We start from the raw sequence: 16,926 nt of genomic DNA, 5'->3' as shown, positions 1-16,926 counted from the left end.
CCATGGCTGTCCGTATGAAGGCTTGGAGGCTGGACACAGCATGCCTCTCCCGTGTTTATCCTGTATATTATTACAACTATCTTCAGGGGAGTGGACCAACCAAAATATGAATGACAAGACAAGCATGTTAAAAGTCTTGACAGCACTAAAACAAAAAATGGTAGCATGGCTGTTTACTCACCGTGTGTAGGTCCCTGCATAACGCTGAGCAGCTGTGGTGCAAAGCCAGAAATGATCCTTGAACAGCCCCCAACACAGCATTATAGTGGCATGTTTTGTCCTGTGGATGAAAATAATATTTCAATGGTCAAGCTACTTTAATATCAGCTGCTGCACCTTATTGTTTAATTCCGTAGTTTATCTTTTCAATTGTCACATATATTTATCTTTGCATGTCAGGGTTACCTGCTACTGTGAAGCTGACCATACTAGGGATCAAAGGTGAATTATTGGAAGAGGCTGTGTTAACTAGTTAAGCACCATACAGTCCAACTGTTAGGTTGACCTTCACGTGAATAATTGGTACACAAGCTTGTTTACTTTCATAGTAAGACTACGAGATGCAGTCCTTTGAAGTGAAAACCTGTTCTTTTCCGTGATGAAACCGTGTTTCACTACCTGGAGGTCTGATAGACGAACCTCGGTTTTCCAAGGCATGACATCTCGTCCAACATCAGTGCCTGCCCTCACAAATGGTCTTTTGGCTGAATGGGTACAAATTCCCACATACACACTCCACTTGTGGAAAGCTACAGTATAACCTCGGTAGCAGTGATTTATCTGAGGGTATTATTATTTACGGTATCCTACACAGTATCCCACAGACCAGCCCAAAATTGCTCACAAAGGGCCAATCCAACCTGGTCCAAGCAGGTCAGGTCAGAACAGACCTGTATGAACAACTTTGGACTGGCCCACGAAGAAAGGAATGTAGCAGGGTCACGTAATTCGAGATTACGTGACCCCACAAGTTGTCTGCTTGCAATAAGAATAGAAAGGAGCCAAGGAGGGGTAAGTGAGGGAAGGAAGAAGGGAAATTGGAAGGTGGGAAATGTGAGCATGTATGTCTATATAGGAGCATGGAAGTGTATGTGCGAGGGTATGTGAGCACTGATGTGTATGTGTAAGTCATACTTGCCAACGGTCCCAAATTTTGGGGGTTCTGTCCTGGCCTAAAAATAGTGCCTATGCACAGTGCATTCTCTGTCCCAGGACCCAGAAGGGGCATGTTGGTAAGTAAGGTGTAAGTGCATGTTTGCACGGATGTGTATGTGTGAGCATGAAAGTGTATGTGTAAGCGTGTGTGATCACGGATGTATGCATGTTAGCACGGATGTGTATGTGTGAGCACAGGTATGTGTGTTTAATAATGGGCGTGTAAGTTCGTGTGGCATGAGTGTGTAAGTCTGTGCAAATGTGAGTGTGTAAAAATGTGTGCCAGTGTATATGTGAGTTACCGGGGGAGAGGCCACATTTAATCATGAATAAGAGGTATAATATGTACAGAGGAGAGAGATAGGGTCAAAGACAAGGCATAATGAGAGTAGATTAACCCGAGATGGACAGAAAGGTGAGCGGTAATAAGAAATTGTGAGAAACGGGAAAGAAAAGGTGTGTTTGTGTTTTGAAAGTGTTTGTATATTAGAGCAAATATGTGTGTGCATGCAAGTGCAAACGTAAATCAGGGTGTTTATGTACGAGCAAGTGTGAATGTGGGTTCATATGTAAGTGTTTCTGGGCAGGGAGTTGTAATACTAGTGTATATGTGTATATTCTGATTACTGTTTTGGGCCTAAAGGGTATAGAATGAATAAAGACTGAGAACAGTGCTCAGACTGAGAGAAGACTACTGTGGCTGCATTCTGTGTGTGGGGTGAGTCCTGTGGATGCAGTCGGGGCAAGTCCCGTGTCTGTGTGTAATCTGAGTGCTCGGACAAATCCTGCGGGTGATCAACCTGGGTGCTGGGTAGGGATGGCTGAAATACCGTATTTGCTAGATTATAAGACAAGTTTGACTACTCCTCTATATTCGAGACCCTCTTCTAATCAGACCTCAAATAGAGGTCTGACTACAAGACTAAGATCCAGATCCCCAGCAGCGCTGCAGGGGACCTGGATCCTCGTCTCTGGCAGACTCCGCTGCTGCCAGCACTTCCACAGGGGCTTCTATGGTGGAACACCGGAAGGTCTTGTGATGCTGGTGCTCCGTCATAGAAGCCCCCGGCGTAAGTACTGGCCATATGCCCCCCAAGTATGAGATGCCACTGTGGTGAACTTCTGCCAAAATGGGGGTGCTTTCGCTGACATCTTCTCCCCAGGGATAGAGCAGTCACCTTCCTCATAGTGCCACTAGTGTCCACCCTTCCCTCTCAGGAGCACCCGTTTAATTATTCTGATCAGCTGAGCCATGTATGAGTCTCGACTCATTCCAGTTCCCGAAACGCCCCTCAACCCTCCATTGAACCTTATGTCCTTGGCACCTTCATAGTACCTGGTGTGGTACTATAAAGAAAGAAAACAAGCGTAAATGTGCCCCTTATTTGTTAATCCAGTATCTGGTTTTAATAAACCCCAGGCCAGCACTACAGATGCTCTGCCTCCAGATTGTTTGGTGGCTTCTAATGGGACTAAAGTTGACCTACAGGTATTTGAAAAAGCTCTACGTGCTAGGGCTAGGAGAACTTACCACAGATCTGGATACTGCCTCTCAACAGTCCTAGGAGCATCCAGATGCTGCTCCTTGAGGAGGGGGTACTGTCAGGATTCCACCCTGCCAACCTGGACTATGTAATATTTATACATTGTCATGTCTACCTCCAGCCACTATTGGCCACTCTTGCTTCTCAGGAGCAAGTAATATTTATATATTGTCATATCTACCTGCAGCCACTATGTAATATTTATACATTGTCATTTATACTTTGCAGCTACTGCATTAAACCATGCAAGGTCAATGACGCCCAGCTCACTAATCAGTGTGATAAGTAAAAAAAAAAATAAAAAAATTTAAATATGGTAACATGTAAAAATAATTCCCCACTGTCACCAAAAAAGTATATATATATATATATATATATATATATATATATATATACCATATTGGCTCGGATATAGGCCGCCACCGTATAAAGGACGCACCCTAAAAGTTTGGTGCTTTTTCAAAGAAAAAGTTTTTTTCTTTAAAAAAGCACCAAAAAAACATGCTGCCACTCTGTCTCCCCCCCCGAGATATGCTGCCACTGTCCCCCCCCCCGAGATACGCTGCCACTGTCTTCCTCCCCCCGAGATATACTGCCACTGTCCTCCTCCCCCCCCGAGATATGTTGCCACTGTCCTCCCCCTCCCGGGATATGCTGCCACTATCCTCCTCCTCCTCCCCCCCGAGATATGCTGCCACTGTCCTCCCCCCCCCGAGATATGCTGCCACTGGCCCCCCCGAGATATACTGCCACTGCCCCCCCCCGAGATATGCTGCCACTCTGCCCCCCCCGACTTACCAGAGCAGACTCCCGGGTGTCTTGCGGGGCCGGCGGGGGACATCTATGCAATACGCGTATACAACTTCCGGTGCCGGCACTCAGCGGATGTGCTGGCACCGGAAGTTGTATGCGCGTATTGCGTAGATCTCCCCCGCCGGCCCCGCAAGACACCCGGGAGTCTGCTCTGGTAAGTCTTGGGGGCAGAGGTAAAACGCATCGTGCGGACGGTCACAGGCTGCGGCGATGCGGGTAAACAACCTCCGATGCCGGGACATCTGCACGATGTGCTTTAACAATCTCCCTTGCCGGGACTCCCCCCGTGGGAATTCCCGGCAAGGGAGATTGTTAAAGCACATCGTGCAGACGTGCCGGCAGCAGAGGCTGTTTACCCGCATCGCCGCAGCCGGTGACCCTCCGCACGATGCGCTTAGACAACCTCCCGTGCCGGCACCCCCCCTGTGGAAAGTGCTGGCAGGGGAGGCTGTCTGAGCGTATCGGAGAGTAGGATACAGGTCCCCTGCACCGCTGCGGGGATTTGTATCCTAACCCCGCTGCCTGCCTGCGGCCTAACCCTGAATATAGGCCGCACCCCCACTTTAAAGACTTAAAGTGGGGGAAAAAAGTGTGGCCTATATTCGAGCCAATACGGTAATATATAATTATATATAAGTTTTTTATGAGCAAGCCCAACAATTCAGGCTATATCTTCACAAAAATTCCCGCATGGAAAGAGTTAAAATATTGGCATTATAAATGTCTAGCTTTAAAAAAATGTATGATAAGATGGCCGGCTTCAAATATGTCCAAAATATGGGACGTGGGCACAGACTGACGCACCTCACAAAGGTGGCCTTTCACCTCCCAACCATGCATGTGGGGTATCACTGCACTCAGGAGATGTTGCTGAACATATATGGGGTTTTGTTTGGCAGTGACATATAACAGGAGTGGTAAATTCATACCTGAAGTACAACGTGTGTGAAAAAAATACAAAATGTTTTACTACCATATAGTTTGACAAAGGCTGGTGGTAGAATTAGTGCATGTAAAGGGTTAAAATACCAGCTTTTAAAACACCTTCAAAAATATATGGTTTGATGGGGTAAATTGCATTGGCCGGCTTCAAAGATACCCGAAATAGCACATGGGGCAAAATGACCAGCTTTGGGGGAAAAAGTGAGAAAAAGTAATTTTTTTTCAAAAAGCACCATATTTATCATTTTTTTAAAATAGTAAATAAGATGATATGATACAAATAATGATATATATACAGAAAGCCCTGTTTGTCCTGAAAAAAAACCAATATATAATGTGTGTGGATGCACAAAATGAGAAAGAAAAAAATTACAGCTAAACAGCAACACTGAAAAATGTTAAAAGAGCCTTTGTCCCAAAATGTACTACGAGTAAGAAACGGTCTTGTCAGTAAGGGGTTAATGTTGCCCTTAAGCAAATGTTGTTCACAGCCCTTCTGGAGAACCAATACAAGTGGGATGTCTGCTCAAGAAACACAACGTCCTCAAACCATAATGTTTCTCCAAAGAGGTGTTGAGAGTGAGGTGCCAGCTCTTTTTGGACCACATCCTGGACTTGAAACTACTTTGGGTTGTGTCTGTCCTGATGGAAGGACACATGTGTACTTGCATGTGTTGGAATGGCTCAGAGAATATGACAGGGAACAACATGAGGTGCAAAAGCCCTAACCCCAGTGACAGTCAGAGGTGTACAGATGTGAGGTGACAGTACCCCATTCCCAGTGGCAGACAGAATTGCAGACCAGTAGAACGGAAAAGCCCCATTCCCAATGGCAATTGGTGGTGGAGGTATGCGATATGCAAGTACCCCATTGCTAGCAGCAGCCGAAGGTGCAGCGACATGAGGTAACAGAACCCCTTGTACAGTGAAAGCCCCTTCTCCACCAACAGCCAGAGATGCAGAGATGTGTGGCAGATGAGTCCTATCCCCAGCGGCAGTCAAAAGTGTATGGATGCAAGGTGACACTGTCAAATCTCCAACGTCAGCCAAGGGTTCCGGGATGTGAGGCACAGGACCACCATTGCCAACAGCAAAGGGAAGTCCAGGAATTCATATCAAAATTATCTTGAGCAGCCAGAAGGTATACAGGATTGCGAGGAAATGAAGCCTAGTCTGCAGACAATTTTGCATAGACTGTGTTTCATCCATAAGGGACCTCCAATACTGGCAGTGCAACAGGGACCATAAGGAGATCCAGGTCCCAGCAATACTTGTAGTGCAACCCAGTGGCCATTACATAAGCATGAAATCAGATAGAGGGAAATAAACACGGATAAACACATATCCCATGTACTACACTTATTCTATTCTAATTGCTTTGGAACAATCCCAGCCCCCAAGATACAGGGGCTGGGCACCTTCATCACAGGTTCACACAAACATCATCCATGCAGGACACTCCAAGGTCCCTTTTCCTTATTCACCCATGGGTTCAGAGGCCAGAGCGTCCCAACTGGTACCTGGGCAGGGTTTCATATCAATATGCTTCTGGCCCCCCGCTACATATGGGTAGCCTCCTCGATTAATCCAGAAACACTTCTCGATTGCATGATCATCATAGAGCACTCCACAGACAGGATGTCCACGGAACTCATGCTATATTCACGGTCTGTGGCTGCCTGCAGTCTTGGCTGCTCAGCACCTACCCCATTATCTTCCATGTCCACTCACAAACCCCAGTCCATGGAGTAAATATACACCTCTGGGAAAACTCTCAATACTGCAATGTTGCAAATTCTTACACATCCTGTGCCTAATGGGACACAGGGTGCATGTAGTTTGGGATTTGGTCATAATTAATAGTCTCAGGCAGATATTAATCCATTATTCAATAGCATCAGGGAGGCATCTGATTGGCCCCAAATTTATTCTGCAACAACCTAAAGCATACAGCCAAAATTATTAAAAATCTTCAGCGTAAAGAAAAACAAGGTGTCCTGGAATTGATTGTTTGGCCCCCAAAGAGCCCTGATCTCAACATCATTGAGTCTGTTTGAGAACAGATGAAGAGAGAACAAAATGCAACTGAGGGAATTGTGGTTAGTTTTCCAAGAAGTCTGGAACAACCTACCTGCTAGTTCCTTAAAAAAACTGAGCGCAAGTGTACCTAAATTAATTGATGCTGTTTAGAAGGTTGGTCGCACCAAATATTGATTTGATTAAGATGTTTCTTTTATTCACTCACTTACATTGCATTTTGTTAAATGATAAAAGCAAAACTATTAACATGTCTATTTTTGAAAGCATTACTTTACAGCATTTTTCACATATGCCTATAACTTTTGCACATTATTGTGTGTATATATACATACATATATATATTTATTATGTTATTAACGCACTCATTATTAGGTACACCTTGCTAGTACCGGGTTGGACCCCCTTTTGACTTCAGAACTGCCTTCAGTCTTCGTTAGAATACATTCTCAGGAATATTTCCAGCATCTTGTAGATTTTGGTCCATATTGACATGATGGCATCACGCAGTTGCAACAGATTTGTTGGTTGCACATCCATGATGTGAATCTCCCGTTCCACCACATCCCAAATGTGCTCTATTGGATTGAGATCTGGTGACTGTGGAGGCCATTGGAGTACAGTGAACTCATTGTCATCTTCAAGAAACTAGTTTGAGATGATGTGAGCTTTGTGACATGGTGCATTATCCTGCTGGAAGTAGCCATCAGGAGATGGGTACACTGTGGTCATAAAGGGATGGACATGGTCAGAAACAATACTCAGGTAGGCTGTCGCGTTTTAACGATTCTCAGTTGGTACTAAGGGGCCCAAAGTATGCCAAGAAAATGTCCCCCACACCATTAAACCACCACTAGCAGCCTAAAGTTAAAGTGATACAAGGGGGATGGATCCATGCATTCATGTTGTTTACGCCAAATTCTGAATGTCGCAGCTGAAATTGAGACTCAATAGACCATGCAACCTTCTTCCAGTCTTCCATTGTCCAATTTTGGTCTGTGCGAATTGCAGCCTATTTCCTTTTCTTAGCTAACAGGAGTGCCACCTGGTGTGGTCTTTTGCTGCTGTAGCCCAACTGTTTCAAGGTTCGATGTATTGTGCTTTCAGAGCTGGTATTCTGCATACCTTGATTGTAACAAGTTGTTATTTGAGTTACCGTTGCCAGTAATCTGAAACCAGTCTGCCTCCTCCTCTCCATTCTCCTCCGACATCAACAAGGCATTTTCGTCCACACAACTGCCGCTCACTGGATATTTTCTCTTTTTCGGACCGTTCTCTGTAAAGCCTAGAGATGGTTGTGCGTGAAAATCCCAGTAGATCAGCAGTTTCTGAAATACTCAGACCAGCCCGTCTGGCACCAACAACCACACCACGTTCAAAGTCACTTACATCCCCTTTCTTCCCCATTCTGATGCTCGGTTTGAACTTCAGCAAGTTGCCTTGACCACGAACTTATTTGGTGTGTGCAAGCCGGCTGCCTAAAAAAATTAAAGCAGCTGGCATGCACACACGGCCGTCTTACCACCTCACCTCGCGGCTACACTACGTGAAGGTTGGTCTGCCAGCCCAACCAGTTATTAGGTGGCCAGCTTGCGCACACCGCGCACACACGCACACTGCAGTGCGGCGGGCCGCATGTTGGGCGTCCCTGACCTAGGCGCCAGGACAAAATGGCGACCTAGGATTTGTCGAGCCCTGACCCAACTTATATGTATACCATAGAAAACTGTATCTCTGCTTCCAGTAATCATACGCAATTTAACCCTTTCAGTGGACTTGAGGAGACGACAATCACTTATGCAATCACTTGAACCTTTTCTGCAGTGTAGTCAACAGGCAGCCATCTTGCCGTACCCAGAGTAAGTCTTGCATTTTCAACAGAATTCACAAGATCTCTGTTTAAGAGGAAAGTTGGTTGTTTAATGTTAAATATACTGCTGTACTTAGGTAATGATCAGCCCATGGAGCGGACAGTGTAATATGCATGCTACCATAGTAACAGATTACTTTTTGGCAGAATTAAAGTCTGAGAATGCTGCTAGATGATCCATTGCTGTGATCATGAATTGTGATGTAACTGGTGCCTGCTACTTTAAAACACCTCCTCAATTAAAAATATTGTTCAAAAGTAAAAAATCTGTTTTTTTATGAGGTTTGTTCTTTGGGGAATGTGTGATGAAATAAGACACATTGCTACTGATTATGCATAAGCTATTATCTGTAGACACTCTGTTTCATTATTCCTTTATGTCCTTTAGGTATGGAGATGACTATGTTGGGATAATGGCCAATAGTTTCACATAACTGATGATTACACAGTTATGCAAAATGGCGTCAGACCCTCTTGAGAACTCCCGGCTGGTACTGCATTAAACTAGGGATGCACCGATCGGTGGCCAAAATATATCGTATTTGCTTGATTATAAGACAAGGTTTTTTTCAGAGCAAATCCTCCCCAGAGGGGCGTTTGCTTGCAAAAGTCTGATTTAGAGACAATGCAGCGACCTCAAAGCAGAACTCCACGATATTCTGTGATCAGAACAACATCATAAGAAACCATCTGGACTTAAGGAGTTCCCACAGGCCTACTTATTGGAGAAACTCGTGAGTGAGGGTCCTGTGTTTAAGTCCGTTTGTTTTTAAGAACTGTTTGCCTGTTTTATTTTTCTTTTGTATGTCTTGTTTTTTGTAATTCTGGCACTGTGTAATCTTTGTCTTTTTGTTATTAAAATATTCATAATCCAAGTCTGTCTTTGGGCTCTAGTATCGATATCCACAAACCCTAAGAGAGGATAACACGTTACCGTATTGTTATTGAGTTCTACAGGATATATATATATGTTGTTTGCCCGGGGTGGGTTGATATATATATAGAGATAAAGGTTCTAATTCGGATTTCTCACGAATCCGGTATCAAAATCGTGAGTGGTGGCAGACTACCTGGGGGGATACAGGCAGGATTTGGGGGTTAATTTGGTGTAACTTATGCCTTGTTAAGGGGTCAAGTTAGTAAATCCAGAGGCCTGGTGCTATTAACCCCTTCATGCCCACGCCCTCCACACAGTCACGGCTTGGCAAGTAGTCCTGACCGTGACACCCTGCATCGCTGCAGGGGACCTGGATCCTCCTGTCTTATGCCCTCCTCCCTTACGGGAGTCCCTGGTGTGTTGCCGGGGCAGCGTGTACACGTCTACACGATTTGCGTAGACAACTTCCGCTGCAGACGGAAGGAGGTGCGGTTAGCAGCGGGGGTTGCCTGCGTCCATCGCGCAGACCTTCCCCGGCTGTCAGAGATCAGAGTTCCGCGCATCGGTGCAGGGAATTCTCTGACAGTCGGAGGGTGTAAGCGCGATGGACGTATGGAAAACCCCCTCCCTCCCACAAAGAAAGAAGGATCCCTTCCCTCGCAAACATATAAGCCACTGTGTCCCCAATAAAGCAACAGTCTAACAGACTAACCTTTCTAATTCCCCTTTCCCCCTCTCTGACCACCACTTCCTTTCCTGATCTCTAATCTTGCCTCATACTCGCCCCCTTGCACCCCATCCCCGCCTAACCAGAGACCTCAGCTCTATTAACCTTCAGGACTTCTCAATCGATTTACTCCCTCTCCACTCTCCAATCTCAAACATGTCATGCCCTAACAACGCTACCCCTGTCTATAACTCCACTCTCACATCTGCTCTTGAACATGTAGCACCAGTTACTACTCGCTCCTCACGACGTTCACATTTCCAACCCTGGCACACGACTGTAACCCGACACCTACGACGATGTTCCTGCACTGCCGAACGTAGTTGGCGAAAGTCTAATTCCATCTCTGACTTTCTGCACTATATATTTATGCTAAGTTCCCACTAGTCTGCTCTTAACCTTGCTAAAGAAACCTATTTCACCTCCCTCATCTACTCCCTGTCCCAAAACCCTAAGCGACTCTTTAATACTTTCGATTCCCTGCTTCTACCGAACCCTTCTACCCCTTCCACTAACCTTAATGCATCTGACTTTGCTACATTCTTCAATAATAAAATTCAAACTATCAGAGATGACATATCTGCACAGTCACCTCCCTGCCCTCACCCTCCCTATGACTATGCGCCCCCCTACCCACTGACCTCTTGTCCCCTTACTACAGTAACTCATTTCTCTGCTGTCACTGAAGAGGATATACATGCTCTTCTTCTTTCCTCTTGTCCAACCACATGCCCCCTTGACCCCATCCCACCCAGTCTCTTTCATCTACCCTTGTCCCCTACTCTAACTCATATCTTCAACCTCTCCCTCACTACTGGATCTGTCCCATCGTCCTTCAAGCATGCTACCATTACCATTGAAAAAGTCCTCCCTCGACCCGACTGGTCTCTCCAACTACCGTCCCATCTCTCTGCTTCCTTTCACCTCCAAGCTTCTTGAAAGAATTGTTTATATACAACTAACTACGTTTCTAGGCTCCAACTTCCTGCTTGACCCTCTTCAATCTGGTTTTCGCCCTCGACACTCTACTGAGACCGCCCTTACTAAAGTTGATAATGACTTACTCACTGCTAAATCCAAGGGCCACTACTCCATGCTAATCCTACTGGACCTTTCTGCTGCTTTTGACACTGTGGATCACCCTCTTCTCCTTCAAATGCTTTATGATCTTGGCCTCCATGATACTGCTCTATCATGGCTCACTTCCTACCTCTCTGATCGTACCTTCAGCGTCTCTGTCTCCAGTAATACTTCCCCTCCCCCTCTCAGTTGGGGTACCCTAAGGCTCAGTTTTAGGACCCCTTCTGTTCTCTCTTTACATTTCCTCCCTTGGCAAACTGATCTCATCCTTTCAATACCACCTGTACGCTGATGACACCCAGATCTATCTATCCTCCCCTGATCTCTCTCCCTGTCTTAGATCGTGTAACTAACTTCCTTGCATCTGTCTCTACCTGGATGTCTGAATGTTTCTTGAAACTTAACCTCTCCAAAACTGAACTCCTCATCTTCCCTCCATCCCTCCAATGCTAAGATTCCCCCATCTATCTCCCTCAATGTTAATGGTGCCATCATCTCCCCGTCTACTCATGCACGCTGTCTTGGTGTCACCCTTGACTCCGACCTTTCGTTCACACCCCATATTCAGTCTGTCTCTAAAAACTGTCGCCTCCATCTTAAAAACATCCGTGCCTTCCTAACACAGCATGCCACTAAGGCTCTTGTCCATGCCTTGATTATCTCCCGTCTTGACTACTGTAACTCTGTCTTAGCCGGTCTCCCTCTTAACCGTCTCACCCCTCTACAATTCACCACGAATGCTGCTGCCAGACTTATCTTCCTCTCACATTGCTTTACTGACGTCTCTCCCCTCTGTCAGGCTCTTCACTGGCTGCCTGTGCGCTTCAGGATTCGTTTCAAAATCCTCACTCTTACTTTCAAAGCCCTTCACAGCGGTTCCCCTCCCTACATCTCCTCACTCATCTATAAATACGCTCCTAACCGGTCTCTCCGCTCATCCAATGATCTCATTCTATCCTCTCCTCTGATTTCTAGCTCCCATGCCCGTTTACAAGATTTCTCAAGGGTTCCCCCTATCCTCTGGAATGCCCTCCCCCGGTCTATCCATCTCTCCCCCTGCCTTTATTCCTTCAAAAAAATCCTTCAAGACTTACTTCTTTAAGGATGGTTACAACATAGCATACTAATGCCCTCCCATATTCCTTTTGCTCACCTTTCCTACTCCCTCTCCTGCAATACTTTTACTGGTCTATCCCTAACGGCACTTTTACCAATTGTGTAATACACCCTAACTCCATCTAGACTGAAAGCTCGTTTGAGCAGGGCCCTCCTCACCTGTTGTCTCTGTTAGTCAATTTGTTATGTTACATACTACTTGTTATGTCCTGTCTACCCATTGTACAGCGCTACGGAATTTGATGGCGCTATATAAAACAATAAATAATAATAATAATAATAACTGAAAACAGGGAAAACGGACCGTGAGCAATGACATAACTCACTAAGAAACAGGCCTGGTGCATCACAACGTGCCCAAGGCCCCTGCTTCCAACCAAGCAACAGCAACCCCCAAGGGGCAAAAAAAGGCACAAATCTCCCATAACGATTTATGGATACCAGCGGAAAAGAAAACAACCCGCCACCCACAAACGACGAAAAGCAAACCTCCCTCTCATTCCTCCACAACACACCTCCCCCTGTAAAAACATATAAATATATATATATATAAATAAAAATTATTTTTGCCTTACATAATGCGAAAATACCTCTAAAGCAATCCCCACCCTCAGGACCCTCAGCAGATGGTCAAAGCATCAGGAGGAAATTGGTTATTGACTGTAAGACACGAGGGCGGGAATACCAAGCAAACTGCAGCATAATGACAGTCCCAAAAATAACGTAAAAAAACATAAAAGACCAGAAAAACAAAGAAGTAGGTCCCAACCAAAACCACGCACCAGAGCCTTAGATGGAAAGGAAAGGGCCCAACTCTAAAGATGGAAAACATAAGCATGGGCCTGGGGACAGCCAAAGGCATCACTGCGCCCCCCCCCGGAACGGCAAAGAACACGAACCCCCAACCTACGTCTGTACAAGCATACCCCCGGGACCTTCACAGGGCCCCTTTGAAGAAATCACTCCTCTGCGGCCGCAGCGTCAGGAACCACCGATGTCACCCTCCTGCGCTGAGTAGCTCTGCCTGTCACCATCGCCTTCCGACTTGAAGACTTTGGATGCCTAGATTCAGCTCCACGCTCCCGTGGTAACTCAAGTCTGCAATCAGAATATCTGATAAGTGCAAATCCTGTAGGAAAGCTGATAACTCCTGATGGTATAAGGTAGTGGCCCCAGACCGTACATTGAGGTTGAAGGGGTAACCCCAAAAATATTGCATTCCACACCACTGGAGCTCGATAGTGAGAGGATGTAGCTCTCTACGGGCCTGGAGGGTGATGTCTGAGAGATCCTGATAAAAGGTGATGCCAGATCCATTGTAGGTCCAGGAATCCACCTCCCTCACCCGGCGCATAATCTGCTCCTTCAGATGGAAGTCTGCGATACAACATATCACATCCCTCTGTGGTGATGTCAAGGGACCTCTGTCCGCTGAACAACAAGGTACAACCACCGCCCCGCTGTGGGATTCGCGGGAACTCAAGGGCGAAGCTGCCTTATGGTCCTCAGGTGTCTGCGAGGCCAACACCGCTGGTGTGCAAAAGTACTCCCTGAGACACGGCGCGGACGAAGCAGCACCATACCCAGAAGTCGACTGGGTCGAGGACTGTCGTTTGTTGCGTGCCATCGTCGCAAATTATAGCGTGTAGGTGCTAACTGGGTGACCGATGGAGCTCAAGTCTCAAGCGTCCATTTCCCCAACAGCTAGCCACGCCTCCTTATTTTTAATAAATCTGTGGTTATTTAATTTTTTTTAAAGATGGGGGGGCATTTTCAGTTTCAGCCAAGTGAATGCTTAATTGTAGGTTTCTGTCCTAGACTAGAGGATCACAAAAGACATCTTTAAATTTAATGCATGTTATCGCCCTAATAAATGTCGATATCAAATTATTTTCAGCGATATTGGCAAACAGATTAAAACATTTACTACATATTCTGATCCATCCAGACCAAGTGGGGTTTGTCCCAGGGGGAGACTCGACTAATAATATAAGACGATTGATTGATGAACTAGATTATGCTGAAAACTTTGGATGTCCCCTCCTGACTCTGTCATTAGAGACAGAGAAGGCTTTTGACAGGGTCAGCTGGAGCTTCCTTAAGGCCGCTCTCCGACAGAATTTCGGGTTGGTTTTACTCTGCAATTATATCTCTTTATTCAAATCCTAGCGCACGAGTGGTAGGTCAGGGGCTTTGTTCCAGTTGGTTCGACCATTAGAACGGCACCAGACAGTGGCTGCCCTTTATCACCAATTCTATATATTCTCACTTTAGAACCTTTTGCCAGGAGAGTACACGATAATCACGATATAACGGGTATCTTGATCGATAGGATGAATTTAAAATCTCACTTTATGCTGATGATGTGATTTCTCTAACAAACCCTATAATTTCAGTGAAACATTTATTACAGGAGGTGGACAGGTTTAGTTTAGTTTCCAACTATAAACTAAACTTAGATAAAACCATAGTCTAAGCTAAAAATATCAGTCGTCAAAGTAGGGATAAATTACATGACTATTTCTCTCTAAATACAAAAGTACAAGAATTTGAATATCTTGGGATTCTTATCCCTGAAAAAACAGATAATATTGTAGAAATTTTTTTTACACCTATTAAGAATATCAAACCAACTTATGAGAGACTGGCAAAAAGTAGAGCTTTTGTGGTGGGGCAGAGTAAACGCTATTAATTCTTACATAATGCCAAAATGGAATTACCTATTCCAAATGTTACCATTAAAATTTCCACAGAGCTGGCTTACGATACTACATACCTCCTTTATAAATTATGTTTGGAAGGGGAAGATACCTAGAATAAATATTAAACAGATGGGCGCCCGTATTAGAGATGGAGGTATGTAGTCTTAGTTGTTATAATAATTGGTTTCTTTCTGCTCTTGATCTAATTTTCGCTAAAATGGCTTAGCACATGAAAGTAAGGTCATTCCATATGTTAAGAGTCCTTGAGTTGATCTTCGTACTGTCTTACCTCTAACAAAGGTGCCGATCATCTTTTGTCTCTATGTTAATACGTTGTGACTGTCTATGTTTTTATATTTAAAACAAAATAAAGACTATTTGAAATATTAAAAAAAAAAAATGTAATGCATGGCTGCCGTCAATTAAACAGCTCTAGCTGCCTGGGATGTTAAAATATGCCAACAAAACTATATATTTTTAGAAACTACACCCCCAGCTGCAGCAAATGAGGTTTTATTCGTATTTGTATCACAACTCTGACGAATAAGTGAATATCACACTTATTCCAATAAAATGTTTTTAAAAAGGCCCAAAATATAAAAAGTTTATAAGTACTAAAATTAGCGATGTATCTTCCCAAAAGTACTGGCAATGGAAAAAGAGTTAAAATACTAGCATTTAAACTACCCATGGGGCGTTTGCTTTAAAAAAAAATGTATGGTTTGATGGGGCAAATTGAATTGGCCAGGTTCAAAGATGTCCCAAATAGGGCAAAGGCGCAGGCTGACCAGATGTCAAAATTGAGTATAGAAAAAAAAGCGCACCTCCCAAATATGGCCTTTTAGCCCCCAAACAACCCAACAACTGTATCACTGTACTCAGGGGATGTTGCCGAACACATATTGTTGTGTTGTTTGACGGTGACATATACCAGGAGCTATGAATTCATACCTAAAATATGTGTATGAAAAAAACACACAACAAATGACTACCACAAAATTTACCAAAGCCTGGTGGTGGAATTAGTGCATAGAAATAGTTAAAATACCAGCATTTGAAATACCCTGGGGTGTCTAGTTTTCAAATGTATATGGCTTCGTTGGCTAAACCGAATTGGGTGGGTTCAAAGATGTCCCAAATAAGCATGGGCACGGGATCACCAAATGTCAAAGACCAACTTGCACACATCCCAAATGTGTCTCTTTGGCACCCAAACAACCAGGGAAAACCTATGCATGGGTGGTATCACTGCACTCAGAAGATGTTGCTGAACATATATTGGGGAGTTGTTTGACAGTGACATATACATTCACACAGTTGTGCTCAAAAGTTTGCATTCCCTAGCAGAAAATGTGAAATGTTGGCATTGGTTTTGAAAATATGACTGATCTTATTTAAGGCTAGTGATCATATGAAGCCATATTTGTTTGTCTCCTTTTTAAATCATAATGTTAACAGATATCACCCAAATAGCCTTGATCAAAAGTTTACATACCCTTGACCGTTTGGCCTTGTTACAGACACACAAGGTAACACACGCAGGTTAAAATGGCAATTAAAGGTTAATATCCCACATCTGTGGCTTTTTAAATTGCAATTAGTGTCTATATAGTCAATGAGTTTGTTAGCTCTCACGAGGATGCACTGAGCAGGCTAAATATTGACCCATGGATAGCAGAAAAGACAAACTACCTGCGTAATAAGTTAATGGAACTTTCTAAAGATGGGAAAAGGATATAAAATGATATCCAAAGTCTTGAAAATGCCAGTCAGCACTGTTCAATCATGGAAAATATGGGGAGCTCTACAAAGAAACCTCAAGAGAAATACAGGCTGCTCTGGAAAAAGACGGTGTGATTATTTCAAGGAGCATAATACGACGATACTAGAACAAAAATGAGCTGCATAGTCAGGTTGCCAGAAAGAAGCCTTTACTGTGCCAATGCCTCAAAAAAAGCCTGGCACACTGTAATTTGGAGTGACGAAAACAAAATAGAGCTTTATGGTCACAACCATAAGCGCTATCTTTGGAGAGGAGTCAACAAGGCCTATAGCGAAAAGAA

The 16,926-nt window shown here is 44.4% G+C and overlaps 1 protein-coding gene across 2 annotated transcripts in view; it reads right to left on the bottom strand.

The window, feature by feature from the left end:
- DNAJC4 (DnaJ heat shock protein family (Hsp40) member C4) overlaps positions 1–16,926 on the bottom strand; it is a 56,664-nt gene that overhangs the window by 36,609 nt on the left and 3,129 nt on the right. For both annotated transcript variants that reach the window (XM_053449708.1, XM_053449709.1), the window contains exon 2: positions 182–280. In XM_053449708.1, coding sequence (XP_053305683.1) covers positions 182–261 — 80 coding nt within the window. In that variant the 5' untranslated portion in view covers positions 262–280. The remainder of the gene's footprint in view (positions 1–181; positions 281–16,926) is intronic.

Source organism: Spea bombifrons, chromosome 10 (genome assembly GCF_027358695.1).
Source record: "Spea bombifrons isolate aSpeBom1 chromosome 10, aSpeBom1.2.pri, whole genome shotgun sequence".
Classification (NCBI taxonomy): Eukaryota; Metazoa; Chordata; class Amphibia; order Anura; family Pelobatidae; genus Spea; species Spea bombifrons.
Note: the sequence above shows the minus strand (reverse complement) of the source record. Positions and strands in the feature narration are given on the sequence as shown.